The sequence below is a fragment of the Trachemys scripta genome, chromosome 14 (assembly GCF_013100865.1).
Source record: "Trachemys scripta elegans isolate TJP31775 chromosome 14, CAS_Tse_1.0, whole genome shotgun sequence".
Taxonomy (NCBI): Eukaryota; Metazoa; Chordata; order Testudines; family Emydidae; genus Trachemys; species Trachemys scripta.
Genome location: NC_048311.1, coordinates 6,069,398 through 6,083,733, shown reverse-complemented (window position 1 = coordinate 6,083,733; position 14,336 = coordinate 6,069,398). Strand labels below are relative to the sequence as shown.

Sequence of the window (14,336 nt, the reverse complement as noted above, 5' to 3'; positions counted from 1 at the left end):
GTATTGCTGCTGCCACTGCAGCCTGCATCGGGGACTTTCTGCAGGGGCTGGAACCAGCCACTGGGGCAGCCCCGGGCTCTGCGGACACCAGCCCCTGAGCTAGAGCCTGCAGGTGAGGGGAGAGACCCGGGGGGAAGGGCTGGAGCCGGGCAGGAAAGTGACGCTGCACCAACGGCCCCTCCTTGCTCCAGCTCTGCTCCTGGGCGGGGGTCTGCGAGTCCCAGAGCTGCTGCCCTCCCTGACCCCCCCCCCCGGCTCTGCTCCTCTGAGCGCCTGCAGGAGCCGAGCCAGCTCCGGGAGAGCGAATGCCCCGGGCCGGGCCAGGGACCGAGTCTCCCAGCCCGAGGGGAGGGGGCAGGAGGGAGACAGGGATAGAGACTGGAAGGGGCAGCAGGAGCAATCAGTGGGGAGGGAGGTCCCGGCTTCCAGCCCTGCCCGGCCCCATTCCCTGCAGCACCCCAGGGCAGATTGACTTTCCTGGGACAAGATGAGGAGCTGGGAGAGGAAAAGCCAGTTCCTGCCTCTGCCTAGTCCCCGCACTCCCCTGGGGACATTGTCAGGGGGAGCTCCCAAAGCAGCTTCTTTGATCCTGCTCTTTTCCAGAGTTTGGTCCAGACTCTCTACTAGTCCTGCTGGGTTTTCCCTTTGATAAAGTGACCTAGCGTTTTTCTGGTATCCCAGACTCTTCAGGGTCTCTGCAGCAAAGGAAGCTGTGGCAAATCAAGGTGTGAAATGCACTAAAGCCCCATGAAGGAGTCAGTGCTTCAGCAGAGCAACAGGACAGGACCCCGGGCTCCTGAGGAGGACCCTTCCAGACACATCTCACAGACTCAAAATGGCCCAGGGATTTGGGTCTTATCTTGGGTAAGTCCAGCAGACACAGGATTATTGATGAGTTGATGGTGGCGCATTTGTACTGAGGGGACTGGAGCCCCTCTTGCTGCAGTGCACTGGGCAAACCCAGTGACACTGGGTGATGTTGGTGGGGACAGCTGACTGGAAAGCTGGATTTTCAGAGCTGGGGGCACCCGGCGTTCCCTCAGGAGCCAATGGGAGTGGCCAAAGCTTAGGACCTCTGACAATCCCGGCGTGTATAGACACTTACAAGTCTGCCAGGTTTTTTAAAGATTTTTGGGTGTCTCAGCTCTTAGGCGCCGGAATTGAGTCCAGTTCCAGAGCCGCTGAGACCCTGTTCCCTCCGTTTGAGTGGTGGGTGCTCAGCACGTCTGAACATCTGGCTCAGAGTGTCTGAAATTGGGGGCCCAGTATCAGTGGCTCCCTTACCTCCCAACGTGGCTAAAGTGAGACGGGTCTTGTGCTGGTGTGTGTGTGAGTGCATGTGTGTGCCTGCATGTGCGCACCTAGGGGATTTACAGAGCAAGCCTGCCCTGCACTCATGCCGCAGCAGCTGTTCATGTGGCTCCTGTCCCATGGGGTTGGGTGTGTTTGCTCCCCACTCTGGGTGTTGCAACCTGGGCCTGGCTGCACGAGGTTGCAGTGCCACTCTGGTTTGGCCCAGCACCCCAATGGATGGGAGGGCAGCTGGACTAAATTTGAGAGAGTGGTGCCCTAACCCTGTGGAATCACTTTGCCTCTCTGTGCCTCAGTTTCCCCATGTGTAGAATAGGGATAATGATACCACACTTTGAGCACTTTGAGAGCTATGGATGTACAGTTCTGGACATCACTGATCAGGGCCAGCTCTAGGCCCCAGCAAAGCAAGCAGGTGCTTGGGGCGGCAAATTTGCAGGGGCACCAGAATCCAGCATGAGAGCTGAGAACCAACAGGGAGCCCTGGGAGCTGTAGTTCCTTGGCTAGCTCCCTGCCTATAGAGTCGGCCCTGGATCAAGGAAAGAACTACATTTCCCAGCATTCCCTCAGCTGCAATTAACAGGAAAGGGGGGGGAAAGGCGTGTAGAACTGAAACCTCATGCTGCAGCTTGCTGTAAATGGTAGGGACAGAGCCAGCTCTAGGTTTTTTGCCGCCCCCCACCTCAGCCCTGGGCTCCCCCTGCACCCCTGTGTTACCCCAGCCCTGGTCTCTCCTTTGCCCACACCACCTGCTGCCCCAGCTCTGGCCCCCACCTGCACCCCCCTTCTGCCTCAGCCCTGGGTTCTCCCCCCACTCGCATCTCCTGCCACCCCAGCCCTGGGCTCTTCTCCCCCCCCCTGCACCCCCACTCCCTGCTGCCCCAGCTCTGGCCCCCACTTGCACCTCCTGCCGCCCCAGCCCTGGGCTCTCCCCCAAAGAAAGAATTAGGTGGACTAAATGGACATTGCACCTCTCTATCTGAAGCCTAGCAAGGCAGGTACGTGGATCCCACTAGAATTTAAAATTAAAAGTAAGGGAGGGGAGGCTCTACTAGACTGGGCAGCTTTAGATACAGTACCAGGCATGTAGGAGGATTTACACTTCTCAGCCATGGAAGCAGAAATTGACTTTTCCAGATTTAGCTAATATTCAGAAAGGGAATCCAGCACCTGCCTTCCAGATTTGAACACCCTCAAAATTCAGGAGTGCTAAAGCTCAATTTGGGCAGCTGTTACTTCATTTCTCCCAAATCAAATATACTGATCCACTGTAACTTGCTGTAGGAAAAAGTAGAATAAATTGAGCAAGAAATGCTTCCCAGTGGTTATTAGGACTGGAATTGCTATTTTCATCAGCCATTGCTTTTTTATTATTATTATTATGTTTAAGTTTTAGTTTTATTTGTTTAAAAGGAAGACAGTGATATTGCATTGGCAAATTCCCCATAGAAACAAAGAATGGAACAAAAGAATAATAAAGGCACCTCAACTTTTCCTTATTTATGTAGGACAGTCTTATAATATGCATCCAGATATCCTCCAATCACACAAGCTGAAAATTGTTCCACTTTACTGCAGTTCTGTAACCATATGGGAACCAATCCTGTCTGTGTTCTGTGCACATCCAAAATTCCTGCTGAATGACTCGCTCTGGGAGCGAGTTACCAGTGACTCCTATGACCTGCGAGTTACCAGCCAAAATTTTTTTTGCTTGGGGCAGCAAAAAACCTAGAGCCGGCCCTGTCACTGATACAGTATTTCTGTTTTTGAAAGCTATGCTGTAGCTCAAACAGAAGCTCGGGGCTCAGTGCAGGAATGGCTAGGTGAAATTCTCTGACTTGTGTTATACAGGAAGGGAGGCTAGATGACCATAATGGTCCCTTCTGGCTTAAAATCTTTAGGGTACGTCTTCACTACCCGCCGTATCGGTGGGTAGCAATCGATTTATCCGGGATCGATATATCGCATCCCGTTAAGACACGATATATCGATCTCCGAAAGCGCTCACTGTCGACTCTGGAACTCCACCAGAGCGAGTGGTGGTAGCACAGTTGACAGGGGAGCCGTGGCCATCGATTCCGCGCCGTCTGGACCCCAGGTAATTCGATCCAAGATACTTCGATTTCAGCGCGTATCTTGGATCGATCCCCCCCCATGTGTAGACCAGCCCTTAGTCACTGATCCACCTCCAACACAAGTTCATATAATTTTAAAAAATCAGAAATGACATTGTGGCAAAGAAAATGTCGCTGGTCTGTGCTTATCTCCACCAGCACCAGGGATAACTTCTCAGAGCCCTCCTTGTTTTTAAGATGTCAGCACATGACCGTCAAGCAGAAATCTCCAACTTACACCTGTTCCTCAGAGAGCCCATCCCCAGTACCACCGCTCCATGATCGTCTGCACATGGTAATCACAAGCTCACCTCTCACAAAAACTCATCTCTCTCTCCCTTTTAAGTTTAATACCTCCTGTTTTTTTAAATAACCATTCAATTGCAAAGATAAAGTACCGCATAGTGTTTGCAGTACGATAAGTGCACTGTTTAACACAATTAGTAGGAGATAAGGACTCAGTTTTCCAGTTATCAAATGTGATTGTAAAACCCCACAGATCTTTCCCCTATTCTCTTCAGTTATTAAATATTGAGATAAAAGCCAGTCACTGGTCCCTTCCCCATGGCCATGGGGGGAGGGGAATTAGCACTTTCTAATTATTTATCAAAGAATGAGCCAAAATCCCCTTGTATTTTACCCCTTTTCTCCCTAATCATCAAAACATTGATATAAAATCCCACCTCCATTCCCCTGCCTGCCCAGCCCCCAATTTGAAGTGCAGGAACTTCTGGTTTGGGAGGGAAAATTGTTGTCTGGGCTCCCCAGCCAGGAGCGGCGCCAGGGTTTTTGGCGCCCTAGGCAGGGGTCCTTCCGCGCTCCTGGTCGTCGTTGTCAATTCTGCAGTGGGGGGTCCTTCCGCATTCCCGGTCTTTGGGGCACTTCGGCGGCGGGTCCCGGAGCAAGTGAAGGACCCACTGCAGAATTGCTGCCAAAGACCCGGAGCGCGGAAGGACCCCCAGACGCCGAATTGCCGCCAAGGGCGGCAAAATGCCGCCCCCCCCCCAATCCTGGTGCCCTAGGCAACCTCTTAGGTCGCCTAAATGGAAGCGCCGGCCCTGTCCCCAGCCCAAGTGGGCTGACAGTTACAGCCTGCACAATGATCAGCTCTCCTCTCACATGTGATTATAACATTGCATCCCCTTTTACGTCAAACAGAAGCGGAGAGATTTGCTGATTAGGGTCTGCATGGGCAGTGCTCATCTGCAATCTAATCTTTTGTTGCTGATGTAGGACTTATGATCTCCTTGACGTTACATGTCCTGGCTCTCCAGGCCTTGGATTTTATGGGACAGGCCAGGAAGCTGTCACTTAGCAAATATAACTGGCTTTTGAAACAAAACATTTACTTTGTGAGGAATTCAGAGTCTCTTGGGAAACAACTGGAAGACTAGGGAGCAGAAAAGTTTTCACAGGAGCCGCATTTTCAAAAATGTGGGGCACGTCCATGTGTTTGTGTGTGCCCCAACAAACCCCACACAACCAGGTCAGTAGGTTTCATAGTGGCAAAGAAAATCTGTAAAATGTGACCCAGGTGTGACTGATACAGATGCATTGCTCTGAGTTTGCAGAACACCTGAGACAAAGGCACGAGCTGTCCTGTGCATTTCAGTGGGTGCTGACTCGGAGGCCACTGCTGATGATTAAAAGTCAACATCAAAACGTTAGAATCCCTGAAAGTCTCCTTTGAGACAGCTCTTTTCTAGGGTTCCCTCAGAAATTGTGACTGCTTGTTTCCTGATGGGAGGCGCCAGGTCTAAAGTGTCCAAACACTTTCCCAGCATCACAGATGTTCTGTCTGCAGGGAGAGATCCGGGGGCGGGGGATCACGGTGTGAAATAGACTAAAGCCCCTTCTGAAATTGGCCTCTTTTCCCTTGTTACCCTGACAGGCTGCAGAACAACATCCACATTTCACTCCAGATCGTCCCATCCTCCCAGGAGATGGGAAAAATGACATGGCTGCAGCGGAGCTGGTGACCTTTGAGGAGGTGGCTGTGTATTTCACTGAGGAAGAATGGGCTCTGCTGAACCCAGCTCAGAGAGCCCTCTACAGGGCCATCATGCAGGAGAACTATGAGACTGTGACCTCACTGGGTAAAGGATTCCTCTCCTCTCAGGTATTAGAAATTGTAGGGCCTCTAAAATGCCCAGGTTTTGCTTCTGTTCTGGATTTTTCCTTGGTCCTTTTCCAGATAGTTTCACAAGTTTGTAGATGAAAAGCAATGAAGCTGGAAGAGCCTTGTCTACACTACAGCTGCTACTGGTTCAGCTGAACTGATGGGAGGGTTCGTTTCTTCCAACATTCCCTAGTGAAGAGACTGCCTTAAATCTCAGGAGGTTCAGACCCTCTAGTTCCCAGAGACCATGTGAAAAGGACTGGCCCCTCCACACCTCCTGTGGGACAGGAAATTCTGAGACACAATAGAGATGCTAACCTACCCTCAGGTTTTCAAGAGGGAAGAAGATGTTGATGATTCACAATCACTAAAATGCATAAAATCTCTCTCTTGCGAGCAGTGGCACAGAAGGCAGCGAACAGGGCTGCTAACAGAGGAGTTTGAGTGGGAGTTTACAGGGGGAGGTGAAAGGGGAGGCAGGAGGGCGAGGTGCCCTGTGTGCTGTGTTTCCCCAGGTGCAGAGGGCACAGCTGAGTAGGCAGGCGCAGACAACAGCAGCCATGAGCCAAGCAGCAGGGGACACAATGCAGATGATCGCATGCGGCAGCTGTGGTATGTACATGGTCCTAGCAGCGGTACCTGAACAGAGGTATGTGTGCATGAAATGCCGCCTAATAGAGCTGCTGGAGGAAAAGATCAGAGAGTTGGAGATGCAGGTAGATAGCCTGATAGAGTTTAGAAGGGAGTTCGAGCAGCTGATGAAGCAAAGGCAAGGAGTGGCTGAAGGGGAATACTCAGGGGTACAGGTGGAAGCAGGGGCAAAGACCTGTGAGGGGGGAATGCTGGGGGGAGAACAAGGGCAGTGGAAGCATGTGACCGTGAGAAGCAGGCCAAGGAAAAGGAGGGGCAGTGAAGGAGAAATAGAGCTCAGGAACAGGTTTGGGAGTTTGGAAAACAAGGAAGGGGTGCAGCAGGTGGTAACTGAAGTGGACAGGGTGAGGAAAAAGAGAAGAGCGGCTAGTCCCGTAGAAAGAGGGGAGGAGTTGATGGAGACATCACCAAATCTGGGCCCCGGGAGGATACAGGATGGCATAAGGGGGATTATAAGGGAAAATAGGAATGGACAGGGGTTGCAACTAGAGGGAACAGGGGATAGATTAGTTTCAGAGTAGCAGCCGTGTTAGTCTGTGGGTACGTCTACACTTACCTCCGGGTCCGGCGGCAGGCAATCGATGTTCTGGGATCGATTTATCGCATCTCGTCTAGATGCGATAAATCAATCCCGGATCGATCCCAGAAGTGCTCGCTGTCGACGCCGGTACTCCAGCTCGGCGAGGAGTACGCGGCATCGACGGGGGAGCCTCCCTGCCGCATCTGGACCCGCGGTAAGTTTGGACTAAGGTACTTCGAATTCAGCTATGTTATTAACGTAGCTGAATTTGCGTACCTTAGTCCGAAGTGGGGGGGTTAGTGTGGACCAGGCCTGAATCCACAAAAAGAACAGGAGTACTTGTGGCACCTTAGAGACTAACAAATTTATTAGCGCATAAGCTTTCGTGAAGTGGGCTGTAGTCTATGAAAGTTTATGCTCTAATAAATTTGTTAGTCTCTAAGGTGCCACAAGTACTCCTGTTCTTTTTTTAGGGGATAGATTAGTAGATCGCACTGTCACCAGGCAAAGGCAGGTTTATGTGATTGGGGACTCCTTACTGAGGAGGTTAGACAGGCCTGTGACCAGGGCAGACCCAGAGAACAGAAGGGTGTGCTGTCTACCGGGCGCTAAGCTATGGGATGTGGACCTGCGGCTGAAAAGGATCCTAAAAGGAGCAGATAAGAACCCCTTGATCATCCTTCACGTTGGAACGAATGACACGGCTAGGTTCTTGCTAGAGAGAATCAAGGGAGATTATGCCAGGCTGGGGAAGACGCTTAAGGAAATCGAGGCTCAGATCATCTTCAGTGGGATTCTGCCTGTTCCTAGAGAAGGGCAGCAAAGGGGTGACAGGATTGTGATGATAAATAGTTGGCTAAGGGAGTGGTGCTATAAAGAGGGCTTTGGGATGTATGGCCACTGGGAGGCTTTCGGGGACAGAAAACTGTTCTCACGGGATGGACTTCACCTGAGTAGGGAAGGAAATAGACTTCTGGGAGGAAGGCTGGCTCATCTCATCAAAAGAGCTTTAAACTAGGAATTTGGGGGAGACGGTTGGGAGATGTCCAGTTAATCTCCACACCAGATTATAACACTGAGAGGGAGGACAATGAGATAAGAACGGTTATAGCCGGGGGGACGAGATTGGACATAAGGAGGAGGGGGGGATGGATACTAGACTAATAGGTCATATTAGCAGTACGGTGTCCATACCAAAAGGGATAACAAATGTGAGAGAGGCCAAATGGCATAAATTAAGATGTTTATACACCAATGCGAGAAGCCTAGGTAACAAAATGGAGGAATTAGAGCTCCTGGTCCAAGAAATGAAACCGGATATCATAGGAATAACTGAAATGTGGTGGAACAGTAGTCATGACTGGAGTACAGGTATGGAAGGGTATGTGCTGTTTAGGAAAGACCGGATCAAAGGTAAAGGTGGGGGAGTAGCATTGTATGTCAATAATGAGGTAAACTGTAAAGAAATAATAAGTGATGGAATGGATAAGACGGAGTATGTCTGGGCAATACTCACATTGGGTAAAAGAACTACTAGAGCCTCCCCTGGGATAGTGCTTGGGGTGTGCTATAGACCGCCGGGATCTAGCCTGGATATGGACAGAGAACTCTTTAATGTTTTTAGGGAAGTAAATACTAATAGGAACTGTGTAATCATGGGAGACTTTAACTTCCCGGATATAGATTGGGGAACAAATGCTAGTAACAATAATAGGGCTCAGATTTTCCTAGACGTGATAGCTGATGAATTCCTTCATCAAGTAGTTGCTGAACTGACGAGGGGGGATTGCCATTTTAGATTTGGTTTTGGTGAGTAGTGAGGACCTCGTTGAGGAAATGGTTATGGGGACAACCTTGGCTCGAGTGATCATGAGCTAATTGGAAAGATTAACAGAATTAAATCGGAGACTAAGGTTTACAATTTCAAAAGGGCTAACTTTAATAAATTAAGGGGACTAGTTAGGGAAGTGGATTGGACTAACATATTTAGGGATCTAAAGGCAGAAGGCACCTGGGATTATTTCAAGTTGAAGTTGCAGGAGCTGTCGGAGGCCTGTATCCCGAGAAAGGGAAAACGGTTCGTAGGCAGGAGATTTAGACTGAGCTGGATGAGCAAGCGTCTCAGAGGGGTCATTAAGAAGAAACAGAAAGCGTACAGGGAGTGGAAGATGGGAAGGATCAGCAAAGAAACCTACCTTATTGAGGTCAGAGCATGTAGAGATGGAGTGAGAAAAGCCAAAAGCCATGTAGAGTTGGACCTTGCAAGGGGAATTAAAACCAATAGCAAGAGCTTTTATAGCCATATAAATAGGAAGAAAACAAACAAAGAAGAAGTGGGACCGCTTAAGACTGAAGATGGAGTGGAGATTAAGGATAATCTAGGCATGGCACAATATCTAAATGAATATTTTGCATCGGTATTTAATGAGGCTAATGAAAGGCTAAGGAATAGTAGAAGCGAGACGGATGGGAATAAAGGAGTGGGGATTGACATTACCGTATCCGAGGTAGAAGCCAAACTCGAACAGCTTAATGGGACTAAATCGGGCGGACCGGATGATCTTCATCCAAGAATATTAAAGGAACTGGCACGAGAAATTGCAAGCCCGTTAGCGATAATTTTTAATGAATCTGTAAACTCGGGGGTGGTACCATTTGACTGGAGAATAGCTAATGTGGTTCCTATTTTCAAGAAGGGGAAAAAAAGTGACCCAGGTAACTACAGGCCTATTAGTTTAACATCTGTAATATGCAAGGTCTTGGGAAAATTTTTGAAGGAGAAAGTAGTTAAGGACCTTGAGGACAATGCCAATTGGGACAAATTACAACACGGTTTTACGAAAGGTAGATCGTGCCAAACCAACCTGATCTCCTTCTTTGAGAAAGTAACAGATTATTTAGATAAAGGAAATGCAGTGGATCTAATATACCTCGATTTCAGTAAAGCGTTTGATACGGTACTGCATGAGGAATTATTGATTAAATTGGAAAAGATGGGGATCGATATGAAAATCCAGAGGTGGATAAAGAACTGGTTAAAGGGGAGACTGCAGCGGGTCGTACTAAAAGATGAACTGTCAGGTTGGAGGGAGGTTACCAGTGGAGTTCCTCAAGGTTCGGTTTTGGGTCCGATTTTATTTAATCTATTCATTACTGACCTCGGAACCAAATGTAGGAGTGGGCTGATAAAGTTTGCGGATGACACAAAGTTGGGAGGTATTGCCAATTCGGAGAAGGATTGGGATATCCTGCAGGGAGATTTGGATGACCTTGTAAACTGGAGTAATAGTAATAGGATGAAATTTAATAGTGAGAAGTATAAGGTTATGCATTTAGGGATAAAAAACAAGAATTTTAGTTATAAGCTAAGGTCGCATCAGTTGGAAGTAACGGAAGAGGAGAAGGACCTCGGAGTCCTGGTTGATCACAGGATGACTATGAGTCGGCAATGTGACGTGGCCGTGAAAAAAGCTAATGCGGTCTTGGGATGCATTAGGCGAGGTATTTCTAGTAGGGATAAGGAGGTGCTGGTTCTGTTATACAAGGCACCGGTGAGACCTCATTTGGAGTACTGTGTGCAGTTCTGGTCTCCCATGTTTAAAAAGGATGAAATCAAACTGGAACGGGTACAGAGAAGGGCCACTAGGATTACCCGAGGAATGGAAAATCTGTCGTATGAAAGGAGACTCGAGGAGCTCGGTTTGTTTACCTTAACCAAAAGAAGGCTGAGGGGGGATATGATTGCTCTCTTTAAATATATCAGAGGGATAAATGCCAGGGAAGGAGAGGAATTATTTCAGCTCAGTACTAATGTGGACACGAGAACGAATGGATATAAACTGGCCGTCGGGAAGTTTAGGCTTGAAATTAGACGAAGGTTTCTAACCATCAGAGGGGTGAAGTTTTGGAACAGTCTTCCGAGGGAAACAGTGGGGGCGAAAGACCTCTCTGGCTTTAAGATTAAGCTTGATAAGTTTATGGAGTGGATGGTTTGATGGGATAAAGTGATTTTAGTCAATAGGTCAATAACGTGCCATCGCTGGTAATTAGCAACAATGGTCAATGATGGGATATTAAAAGTTACTACAGAGAACTTTTTCCAGAGGGTCTGGCTAGAGAATCTTGCCCGCATGCTCGGGGTTCAGCTGATCGCCATATTTGGGGTTGGGAAGGAATTTTCCTCCAGGGTAGATTAGCAGAGGCCCTGGAGGTTTTTCACCTTCCTCTGCAGCATGGGGCAGGGGTCGCTTGCTGGAGGATTCTCAGCGATTTGAAGTCTTTAAATCATGATTTGGGGACTTCAACAGCTGAGTCAAGGGAAAGAATTCTTCCAGGAGTGGGTGGGTCAGCTTTTGTGGCCCGCATCATGCGGGAGGTCAGACTAGATGATCATAATGGTCCCTTCTGACCATAGAGTCTATGAGAGCACTGATCTCTGGAGATTGAGTAAGAGGTGAGGGGATTGGTAATGCTGATGTGTTAAAGTCAGCAAGTTCCCTAGTGCATGGTGATCACTGGGTTAGATTCTCTGGCCTCTGTTGTGCAAGAGCTCCGAGTAGATAATCATGAAGCCTCCTTTTCTGCCTTGAAATGTATCAGTGTCTGTGACATGTCAGGGTAGATGCCAGGTCAGAAGCCAGACTAATCAGCAGCTGTGCCACTCCATTCTGCCACCTTCGTTGCCTTTTAATGCCTTGCTCAATAGCCATTCACAAACAGCCTTCTAACATGCAAGCCTGTGTGTGTGTGTGTGAGAGAGAGAGAGAGAGAGAGAGAGAGAGAGAAACTGCAGCCTTCCAGGCACACGGGTTACACTTTGGATCTCACCAGCCTGGGTTGTACTTCAGGGTGACCCCAACATACCCCCAGTCTTAGATTTCCCCCCAGAAAGGTGTGTCCTGTATTGTTCAACCCTCTCCTGGACAATACAAGTTATATTATGTCAGTTATTTCTTTAAAAAGAGTAATGTACACACAACTTGTCACCCCAAATGGAATTTCCCAGATACTTCAATGTAAATACACTGGATTAGAGAAAACAATAATACAAGTTTATTAACTACAAAGAGAAAGATTTTAAGTGAGTGACAGTAATGAGGCATAAAAGTCAGAAATGTTTACAAGGAAAATAAAGATAGGACATTTACTAATACATAACTTAACAAATTATATCAGATTTAAGCAAAGTTTCTCACCACATGTTTTCTGCAGTCTCAGGGACCAAACCCTGCACGTCAGGACCCTTCTTCCAGAGTCCAACAAATGCTTCCTTTGTCTCTTTAGATGCAGAGAATGTGATAGGCAGGAAGAGAGAGAATGGGTCTTGCGGTGATTGTCCCTCCTTTTTATAGTTTCAGTCCCCCTCTTGAAAAACATTTCCGGGTGGGCACCAGGAGACAAAAAGGCTATGTGAAAGGATATTCCCTGCTGATTTTTTCTTACCTATTTGAGCGTCCTTTTTTCCCTGTTTGATGACTCTGTTTACTGCTTCAGTGAAAATTAAGCAGTGCACACATTCTTTGTTTAGGACAGACTAGTTTTCAAATGATAGCTCACAAGGCATATTTTGTACAAAAAATATTACAACAGTGTGTAGGGTGTGAACACAGGGGTACATTCTGTCACAATGTCCTACAAGGGGAACAACACATCCCCCAGCAGGTGTCTGATTCCCCTAAAATGTCTCTGTGACCTAGATCCCATCCATTCAGATCCTATGTCCCTCAGCACAGAAAAAGGCTTGGTTCAAATCAGGGAAAGTTCTTTGTAACAAATATTCTCTGTATCAATAGCAATCCCTGGTCTCCCCGGTCTCCTTTCCCAGGATTTGCAGTTCCCAAACCTGCTGTGATCTCCTGGCCTGGAGCAAGGGGAAGAACCGTGTTTCCCAAATCTGCAGGGCACTGAGGAAAGTGAGATCTCCAGGGGCTTAGGTGAGGAATCCGTTATCCTGACACAGAAATGTTAAAAGACAAATTAAAAAATTGGGATTCCCACAAGGGCCCCGTGAGCTCATCCAGGTCTGGATCATTCCCAGCAGCGGCTAAACCCTCACAGCATGTGTCACCAAGAGGCATCAAGTCTGGCTGCCCCCTAGTGGTACCTGCCTTGCTTCTGACTGTTCAGGTGGAAGGTGGAAACAGAATGGGGCCTCTCCTCTGGAGAAGGGTTGTGGAGAAGGGGGGAAGATTCAGAGCCTGATTTTTCAATTGCCCCAGCAATTATTTTGGGTTGTTTTCCCCTTTCCTATTCCCTTTCCCACAGCACAGGGAGTGCCTCCTGTCTGGATTCTCTCTCTGTCCCAGAAGGTCATCGGACGGTGAGTGAGACCGAGGAGGGGAACCCTCATCAGGAAGGTTCAGAGCAAGTGGAATCGCTTGGGTCGGTATTGGCAAAATCTGAAGGGGATGTTTCCCATGGTCAGTGTAGACCAGAAATAGAGGAGAGAAGCCACCTAGTGGAGGCACGGGGTCAGGATCCTGGGGACGGTTTTCAGGACCTGAAAGAAATTATGATCGAACCAAAAATCCATATGAGAGAGAGTAAATACACATGCACTGAGTGTGGGAGACGCTTTGGGCAGAGCTCAGACCTTATTGTACACCAGAGAACGCACACGGGAGAGAGCCCCTACAGCTGCCTTGAGTATGGGCAAAGCTTCAGCCACAACTCCAACCTGCTCCGGCACAGGAGGAGCCACATGGGGGAGAAACCCTTTATCTATCCTGTCTGCGGGTTTCCAGCTTCCAGCCCTGCCCAGACCCATTTCCTGCAGCACCCCGGGACAGCTTGACTTTCCTGGGACAAGGTGATGAGCAGAGATAGGAAAAGCCAGTTCCTGCCTCTGCCTCGTCCCCACACTGTGAGAGAAACCCTACAACTGCCCCGAGTACGGGCAGAGCTTCAGCCACAGCTCGAATTTCCTGAGGCACCAGAGAACCCACACAGGGGAGAAGCCCTTTCAATGCCCCAAGTGCGAGAAGAGCTTCCAAGAGAGATCAGACATCTACAGGCACTACAGAACCCACATGGGGGAGAGATCCTACCAGTGCCTTGACTGCGGGAAGGGCTTTGCTGTGAACTCAGACTTGAGAACACGAGAGTTCACACGGGAGAGAAACCTTATCAGTGTCTGGGGTGTGGAAGGAGCTTCAGCTGGACCTGCCACCTGATTGCACATCAGCGAACGTTCATGACCTATAAGGCCCCCAAGAGCAGAGGGGGGAGTGAAAAACACATTTACTGATCTTCTTGTGTGTCAGGGGAATTCAGCTATGGCATATCTGTCTGCCTGTCTCTGTATGCTTGTCCCTAGTTCCTCTCCCCTTCCACCACCACTGTATGGCCCTACAAATGCCATATCTGTTCTCCTTTTGCTAGCCTTGCTGTGTCGAGGTTCCTTCTTGGGATGTTTCTTTTGGAGTGAGGCATTAGTGGGGGTAAGCCAGAGCGGTGTAGAGATCTGATGTCAGCTGGGTATAGAGCAAACTTTTTGGCCTGAGGGCCGCATCGGGTTTTATAAATTGTATAGAGGGCCTGTTGGAGAAAAATGAGTCCTCACTCTGAGTTTGAAGCAACAAGCCAGAGGCAGTTTATTCTCAAGCAATTGCAAAAGGGGGA

General features: G+C 48.7%; 2 protein-coding genes across 2 annotated transcripts in view; both read left to right on the top strand.

Annotated features, from left to right (window-relative positions):
* LOC117887172 (zinc finger protein 501-like) overlaps positions 1-14,336 on the top strand; it is a 1,015,593-nt gene that overhangs the window by 510,160 nt on the left and 491,097 nt on the right. The gene's annotated exons all lie outside the window — the stretch shown is intronic.
* LOC117887594 (zinc finger protein 530-like) lies at positions 3,635-13,509 on the top strand. Its single transcript, XM_034790238.1, has 4 exons — positions 3,635-3,721; positions 5,318-5,545; positions 6,061-6,314; positions 12,981-13,509. The coding sequence occupies exons 1-4, from the start codon at positions 3,635-3,637 to the stop codon at positions 13,507-13,509; spliced, it is 1,098 nt and encodes a 365-aa protein (XP_034646129.1).